This window comes from Ovis canadensis, chromosome 7 (assembly GCF_042477335.2).
Source record: "Ovis canadensis isolate MfBH-ARS-UI-01 breed Bighorn chromosome 7, ARS-UI_OviCan_v2, whole genome shotgun sequence".
Taxonomy (NCBI): domain Eukaryota; kingdom Metazoa; phylum Chordata; class Mammalia; order Artiodactyla; family Bovidae; genus Ovis; species Ovis canadensis.
The window spans coordinates 33412783-33435494 of record NC_091251.1 but is presented as its reverse complement, the minus strand read 5'-3'; the positions used below and the strand labels follow the sequence as shown (position 1 = coordinate 33435494).

The 22712-nt window shown below is 46.8% G+C and overlaps 1 protein-coding gene across 1 annotated transcript; it reads left to right on the top strand.

Annotated features, from left to right (window-relative positions):
* Positions 1 to 10603: 10603 nt before the first annotated feature.
* On the top strand, positions 10604 to 22635 carry LOC138443370 (dehydrogenase/reductase SDR family member 4). The gene is made up of 8 exons (XM_069595605.1): positions 10604 to 11114; positions 12752 to 12929; positions 17337 to 17438; positions 19485 to 19555; positions 19647 to 19698; positions 19996 to 20130; positions 20575 to 20630; positions 22092 to 22635. The coding sequence occupies exons 1-8, from the start codon at positions 10984 to 10986 to the stop codon at positions 22204 to 22206; spliced, it is 840 nt and encodes a 279-aa protein (XP_069451706.1). The 5' UTR covers positions 10604 to 10983; the 3' UTR covers positions 22207 to 22635.
* The last annotated feature ends 77 nt before the right edge of the window (positions 22636 to 22712 follow it).

Genomic DNA, 22712 nt, shown 5'->3' with positions numbered 1-22712 from the left:
TCCCAGCTGGGCCTCTCATCAGGGGTGGCTAGTTCTGTCACTGCTGTGGGTTTGCAGTACCCTCAGGTGCCATTTCTCTTAACCATTTTCTGGCCTCAGTTAGGATCCTGTGTCTTTCCTTGGTGCTGAAAAGGGAGACTAGTAGTTGGATTATGTCATCCTACGTAGGGCAGTGGGTTCGAAAAATAGTCTCCATCAGCCTAATCATGGCTTGTGGCTCCCCCGAGTACAGTGTCTCTGCCAGTTTAACATATCCATAGAGGAAAATGGCTGGTAATAATAGGCTACAGGGGGCTGATGGTAGTGCCCTACACGTCCTGAACTGGAGGCTGTCGTAGCTCTCTGAGGGGCATCTGTAGTAGGGTTCTTTCCCCCTGTTCCTTGGCAGAGCACAGCCTCTAATTTCTGTGTTTTCTTCCTCTTTCCCATCAGCACTCACCGGGAGAGGTGGATACAATCTAGGAGATCCGGCTGAGGTGGAATTCTGGGGCCATTGACCAGAGGTCTCCATTGCTGGGATAGGAGCCTGACAAAACGGCGGGTCTGTGAACTCTTGGAGAGCTGGCAGAAGAGCAGTGGCTGCTGCAGGAACTTCACCTGGCCCTGGATCGGGCATTAAAGCAGCCTCCGGTCCTGGTGGAGCACTGCGAGGAGGATGTGTTATCCAGTATGGGGGAAGGTGTAGGTCATCCCCATCCAAATCCTGCAGAATTTCCTTTTTTATCGTCAGTCAATTTTTGTGCCATTAATACTTTTCCCTTTCCCTTCTGGATACAGAACCTCGTCCAAGTAGGAGGGTCTTGAGCTAACCCTAGCCATGAGTCAGTATATGGATATTGATCCAGGTGTCCTGGCTCTCCTGTGACTACTGTATAGACTGCTTCCGCTATTTCTAAGTTCATAGTGTTCTCTGGTGGCCATCCTACTCCCGCAAGGGGCCATCCGACCTCACAGAATATACGGAGGCGGTTAGGTGTCATCTTCACCCCATAGTCTCCTCCTAATCCCTTCTTTAAATTTTTAATCACGCACTCCAATACAGTTGCCTTAGATTCACTTCTCCCCATCTTGCTTACCTTCTTCTATTTTTCCTTTTCATTCTGTCTACGAAGTTCTTGGTACCCTATGTACTTCTGATATTTCCATTCAGTGAAACACTTATGTTGCCATTTTGCCTTCTTCCGAATTGGGGTGAGATGAGCCTTACCTGTCAGATCCCAGAGGGAGAAGGGGGATCGGCATGTCTTCACCTGCCGGTCAGCACAGCCAAACCAGAACACCACGTGGTCCAAGACTGTTTCTCCCTTAACTTTTAAAGTCCATTCTGCCTTGGTGGGCCTGATCAAGTGCGGATGAAAACACAGATGGGTTAAATATCCCACGTCCCAGGCCATCTCTGGAAAAGCCAGTGCGTACTCACTTTGTATCCCCCTCCTTCTAGCCTGCCAATTCCGAGGGGGTCAAGAATTTCACAGCAGATGGGACACCTCCTTGGGGAGGGCAGAAAACAAGCACACAAAAACCAAGTTTCTTCTCCTAACAACCCCCTGGCGACTGCTTGGTAATAATTATCCCCAAGACGGCGTGGACACCACCTCCTAAATGACCTTCACAAATTTCCTTCCTAAGCCCTAACACGCTCGTCAACCTGTGTACCAAGCAATCTCCTCCACCTGCCTATTCCAGGCTCCTGTAGGTCTGCGCCCCTTCTAGTCCCTCCCAGGCGGGTGATCAGGCCCCCTCTTCCACCCTGCCGGTGGGTTCCTCCTCACCTGAGCACTCAGTTCTCCTGCTGCCATCCACTACCTGCTAACGGGAAAGGTGCGGGCGCTGAGAAGCAGAATCGTTCCAGAAGGGCGAGGCGCCTTTCCCCGCAGAAGAGTCGAGCCTCAAGGCCTTGGAGTAGTCCCAAATGGGACTTGTCTCCTCAAAGTGAGGACTTTCCCAGCCAATGCACCAAGTGTTTTAGCCACTTGTTCTGGGAAACAAACTCACTCAGAAGGACAATGCAGATAGTGGGGTGCAGCTTATTACACCAGCGGGCCCAAGGCAGAGTCTCCTCTTAGCCAAGGACCCTGACCAGTGTTTCTGAAAACCTTATATACCCTAAGTGTACGTGCCCAAACCCACCTCCCCAAATTCCCTGAAACTAGTCTGAACAAAGGAAAAGAAAGATACAATCAAAGATAACCCGTGATTCATAAGCCTTAAGCCTAGGTAGTTAACAGTGGACAATTATCAATAGGCCTGTGGTCATACCCCTATAAGCATAATAGAATTTATGATTCTATTTGGTTGCACAGATAATTAGGGTATTCTTTCAGGCGATGGAGAGTCTAGATACGGGCCCTGGGGCTCTTCCTTCGGGGGGGTCTGGTTTTCCAGTTGGCATGTCATTTCCATAGACACTGGGCATATAGCTCAAAGTCCACAGTCCAGCCCAAGATGGAGCCTGTTCTGTCTGTTTCCTGCTTCACTAAGGCCCACGTGACTTTGCATTTCAGGTTGTCGGGCTCTAGGTCATCGTGGTTATCTGGGTCATGAAGATCTTTTTTGTATAGTTCTTCTGTGTATTCTTGCCAGTTCTTCTTAATATCTTCTGCTTCTGTTAGGTCCATACCATTTCTGTCCTTTATTGAGCCCATCTTTGCATGAAATGTTCCCTTGGTATCTCTAATTTTCTTGAAGAGATCTCTAATCTTTCTTGTTCTATTGTTTTTCTCTATTTCTTTGCATTGATCAGTTAGGAAGTTTTTCTTAATTTTCATTGATATTCTTTGGAATCTGCATTCAGATGGGTATCTTTCCTATTCTCCTTTGCCTTTCATTTCTCTTCTTTTCTCAGCTATTTGTAAGGCCTCTTCAGACAACCATTTTGCCTTTTTGCATTTCTTTTTCTTGAGGATGGTCTTGATCACTGCCTCCTGTACAATGTCATGAACCTCCGTCCATAGTTCATCAGGCACTCTATCAGATAGATCTAATCTCTTGAATCTACTTCTCATTTCCACTGTATAATCATAAGGGATTTGATTTAGGTCATACCTGAATGGTCTAGTGGTTTTCCCTACTTTCTTCAATTGAAGTCTGAATTTGGCAATAAGGACTTCATGATCTGAGCCACAGTCAGCTCCTGGTCTTGTTTTTGCTGACTGTATAGAGCTTCTCCATCTTTGGCTGCAAAGAATATAATCAATCTGATTTCAGTATCAACCATCAGACGATGTCCATGTATAGAGTCTTCTTTTGCATTGTTGGAAAAGGGTATTTGCTATGACCTGTGCATTCTCTTGGCAAAACTCTGTTAGCCTTTGCCCTGCTTCATTTTGTACTCCAAGGCCAAATTTGCCTGTTACTCCAGGTATATTTTGACTTCCTACTTTTACATTCCAGTCCCCTATGATGAAAAGGACATCTTTTTTTGGGTGTTAGTTCTAGGTCTTATAGGTCTTCATAGAACCATTCAGTTTCAGCTTCTTCAGCGTTACTGCTTGGGGCATAGACTTGGATTACTGTGATAATGAATGGTTTGTCTTGGAAATGAACAAAGATCATTCTGTCATTTTTGAGACTGCACCCAAGTACTGTGTTTCGGATTCTTTGACTGCTAATCATATTCCCCACAGCAAAAGTGAATCCTTTCTAGAAGAAGGATCTGAATAGATCCTTGTTGACTATGAGGGCTACTCCATTACTTCTAAGGGATTCTTGCCCACAGTAGTAGATATAATGGTCATCTGAATTAAATTCGCCCATTCTAGGTCATTTTAGCTCACTGATTCCTAAAAGGTCAATGTTCACTCTTGCCACCTCCTGTTCCTGTGCAGACAGGAAAGACCTGTGGCATGTGAACAGGAGATGGCAAGAGTGAACACTGACCTTTTAAGAAAAAACAAATAAACAAGCCAATAAAAGTGGACAAAGGACATGAACAAGCGTTTTATGAAACAAGAAACACCAATATCTATAAACATATGAAAAAATAAACTTTAATAAAGAAATACAAATCAAAAAGTTTTTTCACCTCGATTGGCAAAAATTAAAATGTTTGGTGAAACTGAGTGCTATGAGGATGTGATGAAATGGACACTATCACAGAATTGCCTTCTCAGGAAGGGACCCTGAGGCTGGAAAAGGGCACAGCTTTTCTGGAGGGCAATTGGCAATTTCTCTCAAAAAGTCAAAGAAACATAATCTTTGCACTGCGGCTTCAGCTATTTATTTGGGCCCAGTATAAAGAAGTTCTCCTAGCCAAGTGAACAAACATGCTATTGCAACATCGTGTATATTAAAGCCATAATCAACTGAAGTAGACTTCAATAGGTAACTGATAAATCATCCAGATAATGAAACAAGGAATAAGGATGAAGTATGACCTACTGGTCAAAGATCTCCAGTCAAAGAAGCTAGCAAGCATGCATGCATTGACACACACAAATAAGGACACATTAAAAAAGATGGACACAAAATAAGGTCTATCGTCTAGTTAACAGTGTTGAACCAATGCCAGTGTCCTGGTCTTGACATTGTATGACTGATGTCAAGAAGTCACCCTGGGGGAAGTTGGGCGAAGGGTACATGGGAACTCTATGTATTACTTTTGAGTTTATAATTACCATGGAACTGTAATTACTTCAAAATCAAAAGTTAAAAAAAAAAGGTGGAGAAAGTGTGTAGCATATGATTATACAAAGTTTCAAAATGTAAGAACAATCCCTTTGTCATTAAATTCAAGATGAGTGAGAAAAGCTTATGTAAACAGAGGACAATCCCACCCACCCCCTTCACTCCTGAGGGTTTGCTCTCAACAGAATAATAAATTAATCTTAAAGTTCCCCTACTTCCTCCGCAGAGATTAAAGAGTACATGCTGCTCAAGAATTTGATCTGGCCCAACAAAGAGAAAGCCCTCAGAAGTAGACTGCTCTGTCATTTTGGCAAGGTTTGTCATGGGCCTTATTCATTTCATACGAGAGGCCTCTTTCAATGCTCTAAAAGCAGGACAGGGTAACTGAAACTGCTTTGCATAATAATGGCAAATGCTATCTCCAGAGAGGGCAGGCTGGAATCTCTAGGGAAATGTTTCCCTTTCTTTTGTAGTTTTAGCTGCATTGTCCCTAGGAACTGCTGTCAGTTCTTGGAAGATGTGTGCGTGTGTGTGTGTGTGTGTGTGTGTGTTTTGGTTGATCCAGAAATTTACAGGAACATGAAATATTTCAGAAGACGCCAGGGAACATTTCTTCATCTCACACCCTCAGAGAGATCTCAGGGAAACACATGGAGCTCCAGGGCTGGCCTTGCACTATTGTGCTGGCCTGATATAGCCAAAGCCTGCCCTGCTGTTTTCTCCTCAGTCCCTCATAGAAAAATTCAGACTGGCAGGAAGCACAGTTACAGAGGATTCTTGCTTCAGAGTGCCCTGATGCTCAGATGGTGGGGGAAGGACAGATTCTCTGGGAGAACAACCCCTGTGTATTAGGAGTGGGGTCTTGCATTGCAAAGATTATGAAGGAAAGAAACTGTGAGTCCCCAACAAAGCAGATACCTTGATGGAATTAGGAGTCCAGAGGATTTAGTCAGCGTAACATCTGTGGAAGGAAAGAGGAGGAAGCAGGATCAAGGAGGAGCTGTGAGACCCTGAGATGCAGATCTGACAAACACCAGACCTACAGGAAGCTTCAAAGCAAAAAGAGCCCCTTAGAGGAGCCCCGTGTTAGGCACAGAAGTGGCAAGGTTGTTGTACCACCGTCCTGTCCAGGCACTGGCTGAGGCCATGCTTGTGACTGCCAGCTGGTGACTGCTAATCATACTCCCCATAACAAAAGTGAGTCCTTTCTAGAAGAAGGATCTAAACAGTATCTGCATCTCCACGCCTGCCACAGGGACTGTCTCTGAAAGAGGAAAAGGGGAAATCACAATTTTGAGAACAGGCCTAAGAATTTGGTTGTGCTCATAAAGCACCCAATGTGAAGGTCATATGAGGCATCCTATTTGGGGGGTTGTCCCCCTATATTGTATCCCAGGTGGCGCTAGTGATAAAGAACCAGCCTGCCAATGCAGGAAACATAAGCAAGGATACCCCCACCCCTTTCCAAACACAGCAGAAGAAAGCAATCCTGGGCATGAGGGAAAAGAGAAGCCGAGGCTTGTCTTTCATATATATAAAAAATATATATATAAGATCCTCTGGAGGAGGGCATAGCAACCCATTCAAGTATTCTTGCATGGAGAATCCCCATGGACAGAGGAGCCTGGCAGGCTACATAGTCCACGGGGTCGAAAAGCGTCGGACATGACTGAGAAGACTTAGCATACAAGCATACTTGCATATATTTATTTATTTTGCATATATTTATTTATTTATCTGGCTGCTCCAGGTCTTAGTTGCAGCCTGCAGGATCTTTAGCTGTGGCATTCAAACTCTTCTCAGCCTGAGGTATCTAGTTCCCTTGACCAGGATCAAACCCAGGCACCCTGCATTGGGAGCACAGAGTCTTAGTCACTGGACCACCAAGGAAAGTCCCCAATGTCTGTCTGTAAAAACCTCTGCATGCTGCTGTACAGAGTTCCTGAAAAGAACCTGAACAAACACTGGGTGGGTGATTTCTATACGGTGTTTACAAATAACTGCCTAAATACAGGGCAATAGGTGGAAAATTTTGAAAAACAAGAAGTTGAATGAACTATGCATTAGAGTCATGAGATTCTAGATGGAGCGATATCTCACAAAATTAGTAATCCATTACCTGTGAATAGGCAAAGGCTGTGTCAGTCTCTGGCACCTACAGATATATTCACTGTTTTTGTTTTGTTCTGTTATCTTGGTTGGTTGATTGATTGGTTTGGGGTTGTTGTTTTTTTAGTAAATTTATTGCCAACATTTAAAAATCAAACATTTCAGGATTTCCCTGGTGATCCAGTGGCTAAAACTCTGTGCTCCCAGTACAAGGGTCCCGGGTTCAGTTCCTGGTCAGGAAACTGATTCCACAGGCCACAACTGAAGATCAAAGATCCCCTGTGCTACAGCTAAGACCTGGTGCTGCCAAATAAATAAACACATATTTTTTAATCAAATATTTCATATTAAAACCCAGATTCCTACCTTCTGTTTCCAGTTCCTAAAATCTGGCAATCCTGGGTTGGCCTTGTCAATTACAAACATGAGGGAAACTAGGTGCACCCCAGGTCTGCAAGCAGCAGGTTAGGGGGAGCCACCTATCCCATAAGTTCCCAGGCACTGAGACCAAGGTATGCTGCCTCTTATCGCCCTAAGCTTACACCATCAACCACAGTTAAAACCATTCTACACAGAATGTATAAAAGGACAGAGCAGCAGGTAAATTCAGTTTGGAAGAAAGTTTCATCAGAACTGATTAAATCTCTTTTAAGGTCATTTGACCATAGTCAAGTGAAAACATTTGACCCAGGATAAAATATACATATTTGTACCAAATACAATATATATATATACATCCAAGGTTGTTCATTGTAGCAGTGTTTCAAATGGCAAAACACTGGAAGCTATTTAAATGTTCATCGGTGGGAGACTGGCTAAATAAATTATGGAATATCCACACAATGGAATATCTTATAGCTATTTTTAAAAGGGAGAGACAGAATAAAGGGGACTATTGTGAACTACTCAGAACAATCGCCAAGAATGTATTTTAAGAATTGAAAGACAGAAGTAGGGGAAAAGAAGAAAGAAGAGAAACAAGCAATTTGAAGGACATTATGTGTAGTGCTATTCCATTCATGGGAAACGTTTAAGGGAAAATATGCATGTAAATGCCTAGGAAACTTCTAGAAGGATACATAAGACTAAGAGCTATAGGGGGAGCAGGTAAAAGAAGCATAGGGAAGAATTTCTTTTTTACTTTTCACTCTATAACCTTGGGTCTCTTTTAAAAATTGTGAACATGTGTTATTTTTGTAACTTAAAAAATAGATATTTCAATGATTAGAACAAAAATGCATTGATGCAGAAAATAAAATTCCACTTTAAAGAAAATTAATTTCCAAGAAAACTGTCATTCTCTAACAACGTCAAAAAAATTAAGGATAGCTATTCAACACTGACAGCAGGTCAGGTTGTCATGACTCATTCTGATTTCACATATGGAAATAAAACTGCCTACTTCACTGGATTAGACATATTCAATAAAAATTATAAAAAGCACCCAACAGTTGCCAGCACTTAGTAAGTGTTCAATAAAAGTCACTGTTATCACACAGTCCTCCCACACCTCACAAGCCTGACTTGTGTCAGGGATGATGAGTCAATGACCAAAATGGAATAGCTATAGCAAGATGCAGGACTTGAATTCTACCCCAGGTGAACTTCCTTCTGGACTACAGTCAGCCTTTGAGGAAGATGAGAGTGCAGTCCTCAATCACAGAGGCATCTCCTCAAGATCTGCAGATGGTCCCACCTCCATATAAGAACAACCCCATTACCTATTAAAATCCCCACTTGAAAGAGACTCCTACACATTTACGTATTTCCCCCCCAGATTTCCTACCCTCTTCTCCAACAAACCAGCTTGATGAGTAGTAGAAGCTGAAGACTTCCACCCTTTTTGCTTTCCTTCTACATTTTTCTGTTCACAGATTCCACTCCCCCAATACCTGCGGCATTCTCTGGAGGCCAAATACACCCCCCCCGCCCAGACAAGGAGGCTATGTGCTGTTCACGAGCTCCCAGGCCAGAATTCTCCTTTCCCCAAACCCTCTGCTCTTTGAGAGGGCTTCTCTTGTGGCGGAGCGCGGGCTCTAGAGCATGTAGGCTCGGTGGTTGTGGCACAAGGGCTTAGTTGCCCCGAGGCTTGTGGTGTCTTAAGGCAGATTCTTAACCCCTGGACCACCAGAGAAGGCCATCAAACCTTTTGCTGTTTGGGGTGTGACCTCCCTCAGCCTCCACACACCCCCCGCAACCCCCTGCTAACCTCAGCCCCTGGATTTGGCGGCTCATCTCTGGACAGGAAGTGGAGAGAGATCAAATATGCCTTACAGGCCTGTCCCTTTGAGCCAAAGCCCTGAGAGGCTCTGCTTCAGTCCTAAATCCCCTCCCCCAGCCCCACAGGCAGGTAGCAAGCCCTGGGAAGGGTTCCCACAGTGCATTAGCTCTGAACAGGTCAGGAGGAAGAGGAGTGTCATGCTATCCAGCCTCTGTTGTCAATAATTCATGAGGTTCAGACTGAGGGGCACCAGTCAGAGTCAGTTTTCCCCACACATGGGGAAAATTAGACTCAAGCTCTCTTATCTCATCGAGATGTGCTGAATATCACAGCTATATAACATCTCGATTGAGGAATAAACTATAAATCCAGTGCATGTTTGTTATATCATTCACTACTCATACACTTTTAGATGCTGAAATCTTTTTGGCTGCTCAGCTGACCTACACATGTACTACCTGAACCTTTAGCAAGTATGAATTCTGTTAAACAGCAATCCCCGGAACTGAATTTCACAGACCGGGATTCTCTCTCCTCTAATTGTAGGGATTGACATCAGGTTGCCAGACTGGTGATTTCACCAACTAACAACCCTTTTCTTAACCTACCCATCTGCTTTCATCATATTCTCTTAACAGAAAGACTAACACCAAAAAATAATTAAAAAGAGCAAAAGCATATCCCAGAATAAAGGACTATCTCTTAAATTAAATAAGCTTAGCTTTATGAAACACTGTATTTTCTTTTTATTTTTTGCCTTGAACTAGTGAAAACTTTGCCTTGGATCTACACAGCTTCTCAGTCTGGCATTTGGAGGCCACAGGGTTAAACCAATTCAGATGCTGACACTGGGTCTGCCGGGCCTTTCTTCAGTGTATCATAAGCCATCCAGATTTATTAATTCTCCCAGAAACCCAGGAGGGAGATCATTTCAGCCCACTTGGGAGAAGTAGGGGCTGAAGTCTTGGACACAGAATTTATAGCTGGAGAGGACCTTATCTATCATCTACCCCAGCACCCTCAGCTTACAGATGGAGAGCCTGGCTTGTGGCAGCAATAATAATTACTCTATGGTAGCAATAATTACTATGTGTTTAGTAGTTCAAAGTTTATAAAATGCTTTTACATTCAACAAATATTTATTGAACTAGGATGGAGGCTAAGACCTGGGGACACAGTGATTATGAAGCACTTGAGTGCTCCTGAGTGCTCTGAATTTCCACCACTGGTTAGGGGACACTCTAGCCTCCTTGCTACCACTTAGGCCTAGAGAAGTTCTCTAGAGTGGAGGATATAAGAGATCCTGTCAGGTCAGGATCTTTAATTCTGCACGCTGGTTACCCCTGGTGATCAGAGTCTACCCTCCAGGCCTATGGGGATGGAGGAGAACTTGAGCCAGAGTGAAGGGCAGTGCAGGCCTAGCCCTGCTCCTCTCCATCAGGTGTCTCCCGTAGGCTCCTCCAGGCTCCCCTGAGACCCTCAGGAGGAGCCTCACCCCCATGAGCAATCTCAAAACATCTGGCCTCCTTTGAGCTGTCACAAACGTGGACCCAGACTTTCTTGGAAAACAAAACCCACCTTGAAGTTCTAGGAAGCAAAAGCAAACAGTTAAAGTCCCCTCTGCCCCAAGAACTGACGTGGGCAAGCAGAGGTGGGAGGAGGAGAGGGAGGACAAGGAAGTCTACGAGCTCCCCGAGGTGGGGAGGGCCCCACAGGGAACCGGAACCGACAGCACCGTCCCAAGCCGGGCCGGCCAGGGCGAGCAGGGGATCTAGGGGCGCGGCGGCCACAAACGGCAGGGGGCGCTCTTGGCCACGGCCGGCTCCCCTGGCCTAGGGCCCGCGAGGAGCGGGAGGAGCTGTCCCGATCTAGGGCTTAAGAGGGGCGGGGAGACGGGATCCGGGAGCCAGAAGCTGGGAGGGGAGCGGGCCGCCGAGCCAGGAGGCGATTCACTCTTCGCCTTGCCCCTCGCCCTGCCCCACTGTCCCCTCCCCTGGGCGGTGCAGAACCCTGAACCGGCCGGCGCCATGCTGAAGGTGCGACTGCCTTTGGGTGCCTGTGCGCGGTCGTGGAAGTCGGTCCGGATGGCCAGCTGCGGGATGGCGCGCCGGAACCCGCTGGAGAATAAGGTGGCCCTAGTAACGGCCTCCACTGACGGGTGAGTGCCCGAGTGAGTCTCTGAGTCCCCCGTTGTCTGCAAACAGGTGATACCCCTTGTCCTTGGCCTCCCGCGCCCTCTCCTCAGTCCTCCCGTGCGGCCAGAGCTGGCCCTGGAAGAAAGGCAGCACGTGGTTGGCCTGCAGCCCCCTTCAGATTCCGCTCCCCCCACCTTTGCAGTTAACAGCGCTCTTGTCACTGCCGCCCCTGGCTCGAGTCCGCCGCCTTGGCGTTGCCCCTCACCCTACCCCGTCTATCCTGTCTCCTGGGGTTCTGGGCCGCCCCAATCAACTGGCTCCACCTAGAGTCTGGGAAGACCAGAGGCCGGAAGTCCAAGACAGTCCAGATTTCAAACACCCTATGCACTGCCTACACCGACTGTGGAAATGTTCCAGACACCCACACTGTGGCACCCCCAGGAGCCTCACAGAACTTTGCCCCTTCCCTAGAGGGGACACAAGTCATGTGTCCAGGTTCTTGTTTAGTTCAGTATACTGTGGCCTCTCTTGCCCAGCCTGTTTCTTACCAGCCACTGTTACCTACCCTGTTTCTCATTCCCACAGACCCCTGCTAGATGCCAGCTCTTCACAAAGTTAGAATACATATAAATGGGGAAACCTGGAGAAGGCAATGGCACCCCACTCCAGAACTCTTGCCTGGAAAATCCCATGGACGCAGGAGCCTGGTAGGCTGCAGTCCATGGGGTCGCACAGAGTGGGGCACGACTGAGGCGACTTGGCAGCAAATGGCTAACAAGCGCAAAATGTGTGGCCCTGGGGGTTTCCCTGGAGGTCCAGTGGCTAAGACTCCATGCTCTCAATGCAGGAGCCCCAGGTTTAATCCCTGGTCAAGGAACTAGATCCCACATGGACCAACCAAGACCCATATAGCCAGGTAGATAATTTTTTTTTAATGTATAACCCTTTCTCCTATGAATGTAAAAAATTTATGTTCATAACCAGAGACCCCCAGTTTCATATGTACTCCAAAATATAACTAGTCAGTTCAGTTCTGATGCTGGGAAAGATCGAAGGCAGGAGAAGGGGATGACAGAGGATGAGGTGGTTGGATGGCATCACTGACTCAATGGACATGAGTTTGAGTAAACTCCAGGAGTTGGTGATGGACAGGGAGGCCTGGGTGCTGCAGCCCATGGGGTCGCAAAGAGTCGGACACGACTGAGCGACTGAACTGAACTGACTGAACCAGAGACCCCGTTTCATATGTACCCCAAAACATAACTAACAATAGAATATTGAGATGATGTAGACTACTGTCCTAAGGAAATTATTTAGGGGTAAAGGCTTTTCTGAGACTCTCCAATCATGGAAATCACTGCTGCTTGCTATACCCCTAAGTCATTTCTCTCTCCCCTCAGTCCCTATAGGGTATGGAGCCTATGATAACACCTATGGAAGGTGTTATCACTTCCTGGGAACCTAGACTGAGGGCCAAAACCATAATAAAAATAGTAAACCAGTGCCAAAAAGATGCTAAGCATGTCCATCTGTATGGTAATGGCTGTGCCATTAATCCTAACAGGTGGAGGTCCTACAGAAAGCAGCCTGACTTAAGAGCCCATGCTCTCCCCCTCTTCCTGTACCAGGCTTAAAAGTCCTTCTCTCTCTCTGCCCACAGGATCGGTTTTGCCATCGCCCGGCGTCTGGCGCAGGACGGGGCCCACGTGGTGGTCAGCAGCCGGAAGCAGCAGAATGTGGACCGGGCAGTGGCAGCACTGCAAGGGGAAGGGCTGAGCGTCTCGGGCACCGTGTGCCACGTAGGGAAGGCTGAGGACCGGGAGCGGCTGGTGGCCACGGTAAGCAGCAGACATACAGGTCCAGAGCCACGAGACAGCAGAAAGGAGGCAGCCTGCACTGGCCTTCCTAGACAACATGGGTGTAATCCAAACCAGCACTGTTCACTAAAATAAAATAGTGCATTCCACATACCCACACCAGTCCACCAGCACATTTTTATGTATGCCTTTCGGTTCTGTCTCCGAGAATCATCCCATTTCAGTGAGAGAACCAAAAAACACTCTACTGTTCTACCCTGCATTGTGCCTTGGGGCACCCAAAAAACTCCAGTTGGTCCTGGTTCTCCAGTAGCTTCCAGTCTAATTGGGCAGATAAGAAGGGTAAATAGGCATTCCCACTATAGGCTAAGAAACAATCAATCCCCGGTTTTTCAGTTTATAAAGTTGAGTGCCCAGGAACCTATAGGAGGCAGCCCATTTTGTTTCAGCCACCGTGTGCCATTCACTTTGTCTCGAGCCTTTCATGGGTTATCTGCAAACAACAACCCAAGCAAGGGTGGGACTATGCTCCCTGTTTAAAGAATGGTTCAGAAAGCTGGAGCAACACCCCAAGGTCCCACAACCAGTAAGGGAAGAGGTATGAGCCAACCCAGACTTACCAGCTACCTGTGTGTTTGTGTTGGTCACTGAGTCATGTGATCCCATGGACTGTAGCCCACCAGACTCCTCCATCCATGGAATTCTCCAGGCAAGAATACTGGAGTGCCTAGCCATTCCCTTCTCCAGGGGATTTTCCCGACACAGAGATCTAACCCGGGTCTCCTGCATTGCAGGCAGATTCTTTACCGTCGCAGCCACCAGGGAAGCCAAGCTACCTACAATCTACCAAGCATTTCCCTACCAGGTCAGGCCTTAGGTGCCCTCTTGGACTTTAGTCTCAAAGAACGTGGCTAAACCAGTGTCGAGAGTTGGTTGGCACCAGTCTTGCAGGTAAACATCTTACAAAGGAGGCCACTCTTTCCTAGGCTCAGGGCACACTCTTTATTTCTTGGAGTGGCAGGAAGAATCTACCCAGGGATGGGAAGCAAAAGATACTCTGCTGACAGAATGAAAAGCGGTGGAAATAATTTGGGTACTCTTAGACAAGGAGGGCATGAAACGATTGTAGACAGTGGCGTAGTAAACACCACAGGTTATTCCATTTGTCAGGAGTCGTTTGGCAGATGCTCAAATGTGCATTGGAGACAGTCAGTTGTGGGTCCAAGAAGGCCACCATGCCTGGCCACCTCTGCCATCTCTGCTGGACAGAGCCCAAGACCTTGATCCTCAGGGTGGGAGCCACCTGGGATCCTGGACCAACTAGTGGTCATGTGAAATGTATGTGGCCACTTATTGTCAAAATCCTGCTGGGAAGGTGACTTCTGGGCCCTCGCTAGGTCCCCTTTGCCCATCCTGCAGCTCTGACCCAGAAGTGAGGTTTGAGCTAGACTTTGAGGAGTGGGTGGGACTAGGCAGATGGCCTAGGGCCAGGATCCCAAATGATTCTGCAAAGTGAGCAGATAGTCAAGGAAGGGAGGGTGGGGTGCTCTGTGAACCCACAGTGTGAGAGCACAGGCTCAGGAGCCCTGGTAGGAAATGGGTTGGGTGGGAAGGATGGGGGACATGGACCTCCATGGCCTCCCAAAGGAGTTTAGTCATTCTTGGAGGAGATAAGAATCCACGCGAGATTTTGAGTGAGGTGGAAATAATTACTAAAGAACAATAATCTGGCACTGGTAGGAAGGATATATTGGAGAAATGAAGACTCTGGGCAAGGACATTGGTGAGGAAGCTGATGCTGTCACTTGGGTCTAGAGCAGTGGCAGGAAGAACAGATGTGCCTAAGCGATGTTTAGTGGGAACCAACCAAAATTTTTCCCCCTGGCTGGTGTCAAGAAATGGGACCAGGCGGGATGAATCAAAATTGACTCTCAAGTAGTTGAAAAGACCAGTGTCGAGTGGAGAATGATAGGATACTTGTTGGCAGTTTGAGATGTGTCCTGCCTATAGCCAGCCACTAGCCTGTGATGAGGGAAGCTGCTGCCCTGAGCATGGTTATTCCCCAGTGGCCTCCTAAGCTGCACCTTGAAGCTTCTCAAAGGCAACATGAGCTGAAACCAGATCAGCCACTTCTCCACTTGATTCTACTTAAAAAAAGAAAAAAAAAAAAAAAAAAAAGACCTGTCAGAACACAGAGCAAGCAACTCTTAACCACTTTAGGGTAGCAATCACACAATTTAGAGCAAGCCTTAGAAGACACCTGGGTGGTCATAGCAAATTTGCCATTAATCTTCCATGGTTCTCTGTCTCTGTTCAGTCAAAAGCCAGCCTGCTCTCCTGTCCACGCTGATAGGCCTAGAAGGAGAAGGGGACGGGATGCACAGACCAACCGGAAGAGCGCTCCAGGCAATTCTGCGGCAGTCCGCTGGCTCCCCACCCCTAACACATCTGCACTCGGCCCAGCACACATCACTTTCTAACTCATCCTACGTTTTCCTTGAGACTTACACAGAGCCGAGGCAGGTGACCTGGACACCAAAATATAGACGGTGCAGGAGAGTACTGATAGAGGTTTTGCAAAGATTATGTGATCTTAAAATGTGTTAAATTTACGTGTTGACAGCCCAGGCATCCCCCTCAGCAGTGTGGAAGCAACTGAGCTTAGCACCTAGTTAGCAAGAATAATTAGTTAAAAACGGGAGTTAGCAGATGGTACACATTGTTAATAACACCCCTCTGTGTGCCAAATCGGGAAGCACAAAGTTGATTGAGGGCCCATTTAGCGCCGTTTGCCCAAGGCATCAAAATTGCCAAGTCTGGGCAAATGTGAAGTCTGTTTGCCCAGTGGCAGAATGCTGGCAGAAAGACTGGCTATTCGTTACTCCAGCACGTGCCTTCACCACCTACGTACAGTTTATTAAGGAGGTTAACTGTTGGCTCTCTTGGTTTTCCCAGTTTAAATCTCAGTTTCTGCCTTGAATCTTCCATGCCTCCAGGCCAAAAAATAAAAGCAGAAGGTGGGGGAGGGGAGGAAAAGGCATCATAACTGAGCATGGAACTGCTTTAAGCCCAGACCGGCGTCTCCTCCATCGTGGCCCTCCTGGATAGCCAGTTTCATAGTGGCCCCCAACTCACTTTTGGAGGACTCTTATGAATTAGCTCTGGGTTAGAGACTCAATTCTGCCACCCCTAATTAGCCTTGTGCCCTGAGCATATCACCTCTCCAAAGACTCAATGAGCAGAATTCCTCTTCTTAGCTGGTCCTGATATGTCATTACTGAGCCATATGACCTTGAGAAATGAACTTCCCTGAACCTCAGTTTTATCACCTTTACCATGAGGACATTGGGCAAGATGATCTCAAAGGCCCCTCCCAGTGGCAACTTTCTGTGGGTCTATTTAAACTCATTTTTCCATTCAGGTACATATGGACAGGCTGAGTTTGAGTAATGGTAACTCATTCAAGGGAAACTGGACAGTAAGCACTTGGAGAAATGGGGCTAGGATAAAATAGGAAGGGTCTAGAAATGGATTTTGAGGTGAAAGCTGAGGCCATGAGAATAAAGGAGTTCCGAAAGGGAAAGTCAAAAGAGAAAGGATCAGTGACAGCCTTAGAAGAAGTGGGAGCAGGAAGAAGAGATTGCAGAAGAAACGAGACAACCTTAAATGTTTTAGCAGTAGAGCCTGGGGCTTCCCTGGTGACTCAGGGGTAGAGAATCTGTCTGCCAGTGCAAGAGATGCAGGTTCGATCCCCTGGAGAAGGAAATGGCAACCCATTCCAGTATTCTTACGTGGGAAATCCCCCGGACGGAGGAGCCTGGCAGGTTACAGTCATCAGGACTGTAAGACCTGGACACTGTTTAGTGAATGAACAATAGCAGAGCTTGGGGTGCTTTTGAAGAGAAAATGTTTTAAGGAAAAGAGTTCATTTTGACAACTGTCCCTAAGAAGGAACCCTTACCAATATTGATAAATGCACCTCCCTTACTGTCCTGTATGAAAAGGCAAAAAGATAGGACACTGAAAGAGGAACTCCCCAGGTCAGTAGGTGCCCAATATGCTACTGGAGATCAGTGGAGAAATAACTCTAGAAAGAATGAAGGGATGGAGCCAAAGCAAAAACAACACCCAGTTGTGGATGTGACTGGTGATAGAAGCAAGGTCCGATGCTGTAAAGAGCAATATTGCATAGGAACCTGGAGATGGGAAGGATTGAGGGCAGGAGGAGAAGGGAACAACAGAGGATGAGATGGTTGGATGGCATCACCGACTCAAAGGACATGAGTTTGGGTGAACTCCGGGAGTTGGTGATGGACAGGGAGGCCTGGCGTGCTGAGGTTCATGGGGTCGCGAAGAGTCAGACACGGCTGAGCGACTGAACTGAACTTACTGTCCTGTAGCCCTAATTCAGACCTTCCTCCTCTCCAGGCTGTGAAGCTTCACGGCGGCGTGGACATCCTGGTCTCCAATGCTGCCGTCAACCCTTTCTTTGGAAGCTTGATGGACGTCACCGAGGAGGTGTGGGACAAGGTAAGGAGGGATGAGAGCAGCAGGGGTGGGCCTCAGAGGATGGCACACACTCAATCTGCTTTTAGAATGCATTTGTTGAGTGCAGTGTGAATGTGAGGAGTCCTCGCAATTTGCCACACACCTGCAGTGCACCTGGTAAAGGGCGAATGGAGGTGGGGGGGCTGCCTTTGTCCCTTTCTTTTTCATTTCTGCTTCGCAATCTTGTTTTCATTGACTCCTTGCTAACTGTCTTCTGCTTCCCTCCCCCAGCTCTCTCCCCTCTACCACCGTGGGCTTATCCAAGCTCTTCTTCCTGGTTTATTTCCAGTAGGCATGGCAGCTAATATGCCAATAACTAATATACTCAGATTTACACACCACCCTTCCCCCTCTCAGCTGCCAAAAATGAATGATTTTCCATTAGTTGGAAAACTTTAATAGCTGCTAGTTAAGTGAAATATCAATTCTAGTGAAATGAACTAAGTTGCCGCTTTATGACATACAGTCTTTGAAAAAGACTTGCACTCTTTCTTTTTTAACTCCAGTGTCAAGAACATCTGAGATCCAGATGTCTAAATTCAAGAACAGGATATTGGTTTTCATGTGAGGGTGTATAATTAAACATTATATTTATAAGGTATATCACACACCTACATTCTTTAATTATAAAGCCTTAATTGAAAGATTTGTCTTTGTTTACTAAGGTTAATACTCCCACATGATTTGGAAATGCTAAATTTTTTATGATCTCCCATGGTTTTGCCTTTTACCCTGATGTCGTTAATAATCTCTCAACACTGAAGTTTAAGGATACTAAAATATTCTAGTTTGTTTATCAGTGTCCCACAGACATAGAGACCAAAGTGCCAAAATGGTCTTCAGTGAGTCAGTTCTTGATTGATATTCTTTAAAGCAGAGAAACATCTTTCATGAGCAGTCTGAATAGGGACCACATGAAAATCAGTTATCAACTGAGTAGTTTTTCTTTCTAGTTGGCTTTTTTTTTTTAACATCATAATACGTCAAATCTAAATGCCGTGGTTGATCCTTGATTGAATCCTGGACTTTTAAAATAAGAACATTTGGGGGACAATTGGGGAAGATTTTTTATGGACAGTATATTAAGTAAAATCATGATTCTCAATGTTAAATTTCTCGGGTGTGATAATGAATGGTGGTATGTAAGAACATCCTTATTATTTGGAAATAATGCTACAGCATTTAGGGCTACAGTATTATAATGTCTGCAACGTGCCTTCCAAGGGTAAGGGAAAAGCTGCATAAGCACATAGTTAGGGCAAATGGCGCAAAATGTCAACAACTGGTGAATGTAGTTAAAGGATATCCAGATATTCATTGTCCCTCTATTTCAACTTATCTGCAAGAGTGAAACTTTTCAAAATAAACAGTTACATGGGGGGAATGGGAGGGGACTATCCCAGCAGTGCCTGGAACAATGAAAACAAGGCTCATGCATTTGTTTTAAATTACAGATGTACAGTTTTGATTTTAAACTATGTCCCAGCTCCCCCAATAGTGCCTCCTCATGATCCCGTGTGCCAATAAGTATCCAGCCAGCCAGTTGATCCTGGAGGGCCAAGAGCATCTCCCTCCCTAACTCAGAAGCCAGAAAAGTGCTGGAACAAACCCAAGTGCCTGAGGTCAGGCCACATTTTCCCTGAGAATCACGGCTCACTCTGGGGCAGGTCCAGGAAGCCAGCCCAAATCCCAGGCTCTCGCTAGTTGGAAGACAGTCCAGCTCAAGTCCAAGAGAGCCTTGAGAGTTCAGATCCATACTGGGTCAGCTCAGACGTAGGAAACGAGATGAAGCAGGCTCCATTCTTCTCACCGAAACCCCAAAATGTGTCATTCTCTGGCTGTCATTCTCAAAGCTCCCTCTCCCTGGGCCATGGTGTCTTCACTTCTAAGCTCTGGGTAAATCATCTCCAGGACCTCTGCCAACCCTAACAAACAGATCCTGGGGACCCCACTCTAACTCTCCATCACCCTGCCTTCTGCAGCCTTCTGAAGACCCTCATGCTGTTCCCCCTCTTCTTTCTGTTGCAGATTCTGGACATTAACGTGAAGGCCGCAGCCCTGCTGACAAAGGCAGTGGTGCCAGAGATGGCGAAACGAGGGTACAGGGAAGGAGGGGGCCGGGGCACGCTGGGCCCCTCGCAGGCCGAGGCAGGGGTCCGTGGCAGCAGGGCCGTTCTGCTCTTTTTTCAGAGGCGGCTCAATAGTGATCGTGTCCTCCATAGCAGCCTACAGCCCATTTCCTGTAAGAACCCCCTTCTCTGCTGCTTTTATCCTTTCCTCCACCCTGCACTTCCCATTCCTCCAGTCACCCTAGGAAATGTGTATCCCCTTTTGCACACCACCTTCCAGTGAAATAGAGGCCTTGCCTCCACAAATGCTAACCTAGGAGCGGTTTTGCCATAAGACAGTTTTCTAACTGGGACCCTCTTTAACAAGAGATGCCCTATTACTAGTTGCCCGTTCTATCTTATGTTAAGATATTCTCCACCAAGAATGAGCTGGAGTTGAAGAGACTAACCCAATTCTCTCCTTTCCCCAGAGCCTGGGTCCTTACAACGTTTCTAAAACAGCCTTGCTGGGCCTCACTAAGAACCTGGCCATCGAACTGGCAGAGTGGAATGTTCGGGTGAACTGCCTGGCGCCTGGACTCATCAAGACTAGCTTCAGCCGTATGGTGAGGAAGGGGAGTCCTGAATCCCACTGGGACTCTAAAGGGCATCTTCTCAATGGAGGAGCCCAGCTCCTGGATCCTGAGCTCCCAACCACTTCCACCCCCTGCCCTGGGCTTTTCCACCCTCCCCCTCCATACCAGCCATGTGTCCAGACCAGATCCCCACACTCTCCTTTCCTAAGGTGCACAGTGAGACTGAGGAATTCAGATGCCACTCAGGCCATTTCGTATTTCCTTAAGTGGATGAGACCTGGAGCAACCCACCAAAATGCCTCCTTAGGACCTGAAGAGAACAGAGCAGAAGAGTGCCGTGGGTGGTGACTGGGAGCTGGGAAGGACTAGGAAATGAAGGGGGCACCTCTCCAACCTTCCTCTCAATAGATGTGAGGGCAGGCAGTTTGTCCTTTCACTGTCCCTCACAGGAAGAGATTTTCCTTTTTCCTGCAGTTATGGGAGGATCAGGCAAGACAGGAGAGCATAAAAGCAGCCATGCAGATCAAAAGGTAAGGCTGTCACAGGGGAGGGTGAGGAGGGATAAAGATGGAAAGGTCTGGTCCCTCGAAGCCTATAGCTTGCCATCTCTCGGGCCCGCAGACAACACAGCCATCCTTTCCTTGCTTCAAACACACAGACTTCACAAGTTTGTGAACAGAGCGTCACTACAGTGGTGTGTGCAGGGAGTCTGCCTCCTTGCAAAAACCAAACACAGAGGCATCCAGGTTTAGCAGAGCAGAGCCCTGGGGGAGGCCCTGACTCTTCTCTCCACCTGGGTGTTTGCCTCCACCTCTGGGTGTCCCTAAGGATCAGGGACCAAAACCAAAATCAAAGCATGCTGTTTTAGTTTCCCTTGAATAAAAAGAGTCATGTTTCCAAAGCTCAGGTTGATGATCCTACAGTTCAAATAAAAGGATCCTACAATTCAAATAAAAGTCTCCAAACTTCCCTTGCCTAAGAAAACTAGCCTCTTCCCCCAAAAGGTCAGGCACCTTCATCTGGCTCCCTGTCCTCTACGTTCTCTGCCTCTTTCCAGTCTCTGGCTTCCCAGAGCTCTCTTGTCTTTAGCTCCTCCACCTTGTCCCCTCAAGGACACGTACCAGCAACACCTGCTTGAGGAGGGAGACGCTCTCAAGTGCTCCCAAAGCCATTCTCATGTCAGGCATGAGCTGCAGGCCTAGTCCATTAATCGGTCAGGCCATTGTCATCCTTGAGCCACAGTGAATGATCTGGCCCCGTGCTTTTCAGTCTTGGATCCACATTAGAATCAGCTGAGTAGTTGTGAAACCACAGATGCTCAAGCCTCACTCCCAGAGATTCTTTGTTAATTGGTCCAAGGCAGGACCTAGACATCTTTAGTGGGGGAAGGGGAGGGAGGGAGAAGTTGAGCCTCTCAGATGATAACAGTGTGTAGCTAGGATGGAGAACCACTAATCCAGTCCTTCTAGGTTTGAAGTATCCACTCCACCCACCTCTAGAGCATTCTATGGCACTTAAAGTGTTCCCTAACTATGCAATCAGTGATACAAACACTGAGAATTAGCACAATCTCACAAAATGACTTTGAGACAAAAATAGATTCCTAAAAAAGTTGTCTGTGAATTGAAGCTGTACAAATGGAATCATTTTAAACAAATCATTTACTGTCTCACAGACTCTCTGATATTCAAATAGTATGCACACATGTGAAACAAATTCTCTGAAGAATGAAATAGCCAGGTTATCTATATAACTTTGGATTTTGGTGTCCTGAGTTCTCTAAAAAACAAAGTATCCCTATATTATATGAATATAATGTGTCGTGGTTTTTGCAGAGTACAGTATTAATGCTTCTATTGAATTATAACAGCTTATAATAATGGTAGCCCTATTTTATGGACAATTCACTGATCCTGAAAAATCGCGTGATACTTTAGCAAATTCCACTCCCTGTTTGATTTTTACTCCCTTCCTTTTTCCCTGCTTCCCAGGATAGGCAAGCCAGAGGATTGTGCCGGCATCGTGTCTTTCCTGTGCTCTGAAGACGCCAGCTACATCACTGGGGAGACAGTGGTGGTAGCTGGAGGGACTCAATCCCACCTCTAAGGATGTGGAGAGCATCCACCAGGGCAGAGATTGGGCTCCAGCTCTAGAGTCCTGTCCTCAAATCAATCAACTGGCCTTTCCCACCTCTGCCTAGCATACTGCTACCCTTACACCATAACACCCCCCTGCCATACACACACACACAAATCAATTCTGCCCTGTGAAAAGCTCCAGCATTCTCTGCTATCAAGGTGTGGTCTTGGGAGGATTCCTGCTGTTGCTGTAGCCTTGGACAAAGACGTCCCTTGAGAGAACAGAGCGGGCCTGCTGAGAGGGCTTAGTCTACCATGGTAAAGACCAACTAGTATTTTTTTCTGGGCATCAGGGAAATTTGAGGGAAATGGGACAGAAGAAACTTGGAGTGGAAGGAACTGAGTTGGAAATTAACAGCTCGCAAATGAGGTACAAATAAAACGCAGATGATCACCATGCTTTGAGTCAATGTGCTCATTTTTCAGTGCAGGGTGCATAGGTGTGATAGCCGAGCAGAGCATAAGTCTGAGTGG

Excerpts from the sequence above, each read along its gene's own strand:
- LOC138443370 (XM_069595605.1), top strand. The coding sequence starts at position 10,984 with ATGCTGAAGGTGCGACTGCCTTTGGGTGCCTGTGCGCGGTCGTGGAAG. Across the intron at positions 19,556-19,646 it reads CCAGAGATGGCGAAACGAGG|AGGCGGCTCAATAGTGATCG; the intron begins GTACAGGGAAGG and ends CTCTTTTTTCAG. Across the intron at positions 20,131-20,574 it reads AGACTAGCTTCAGCCGTATG|TTATGGGAGGATCAGGCAAG; the intron begins GTGAGGAAGGGG and ends TTTTTCCTGCAG.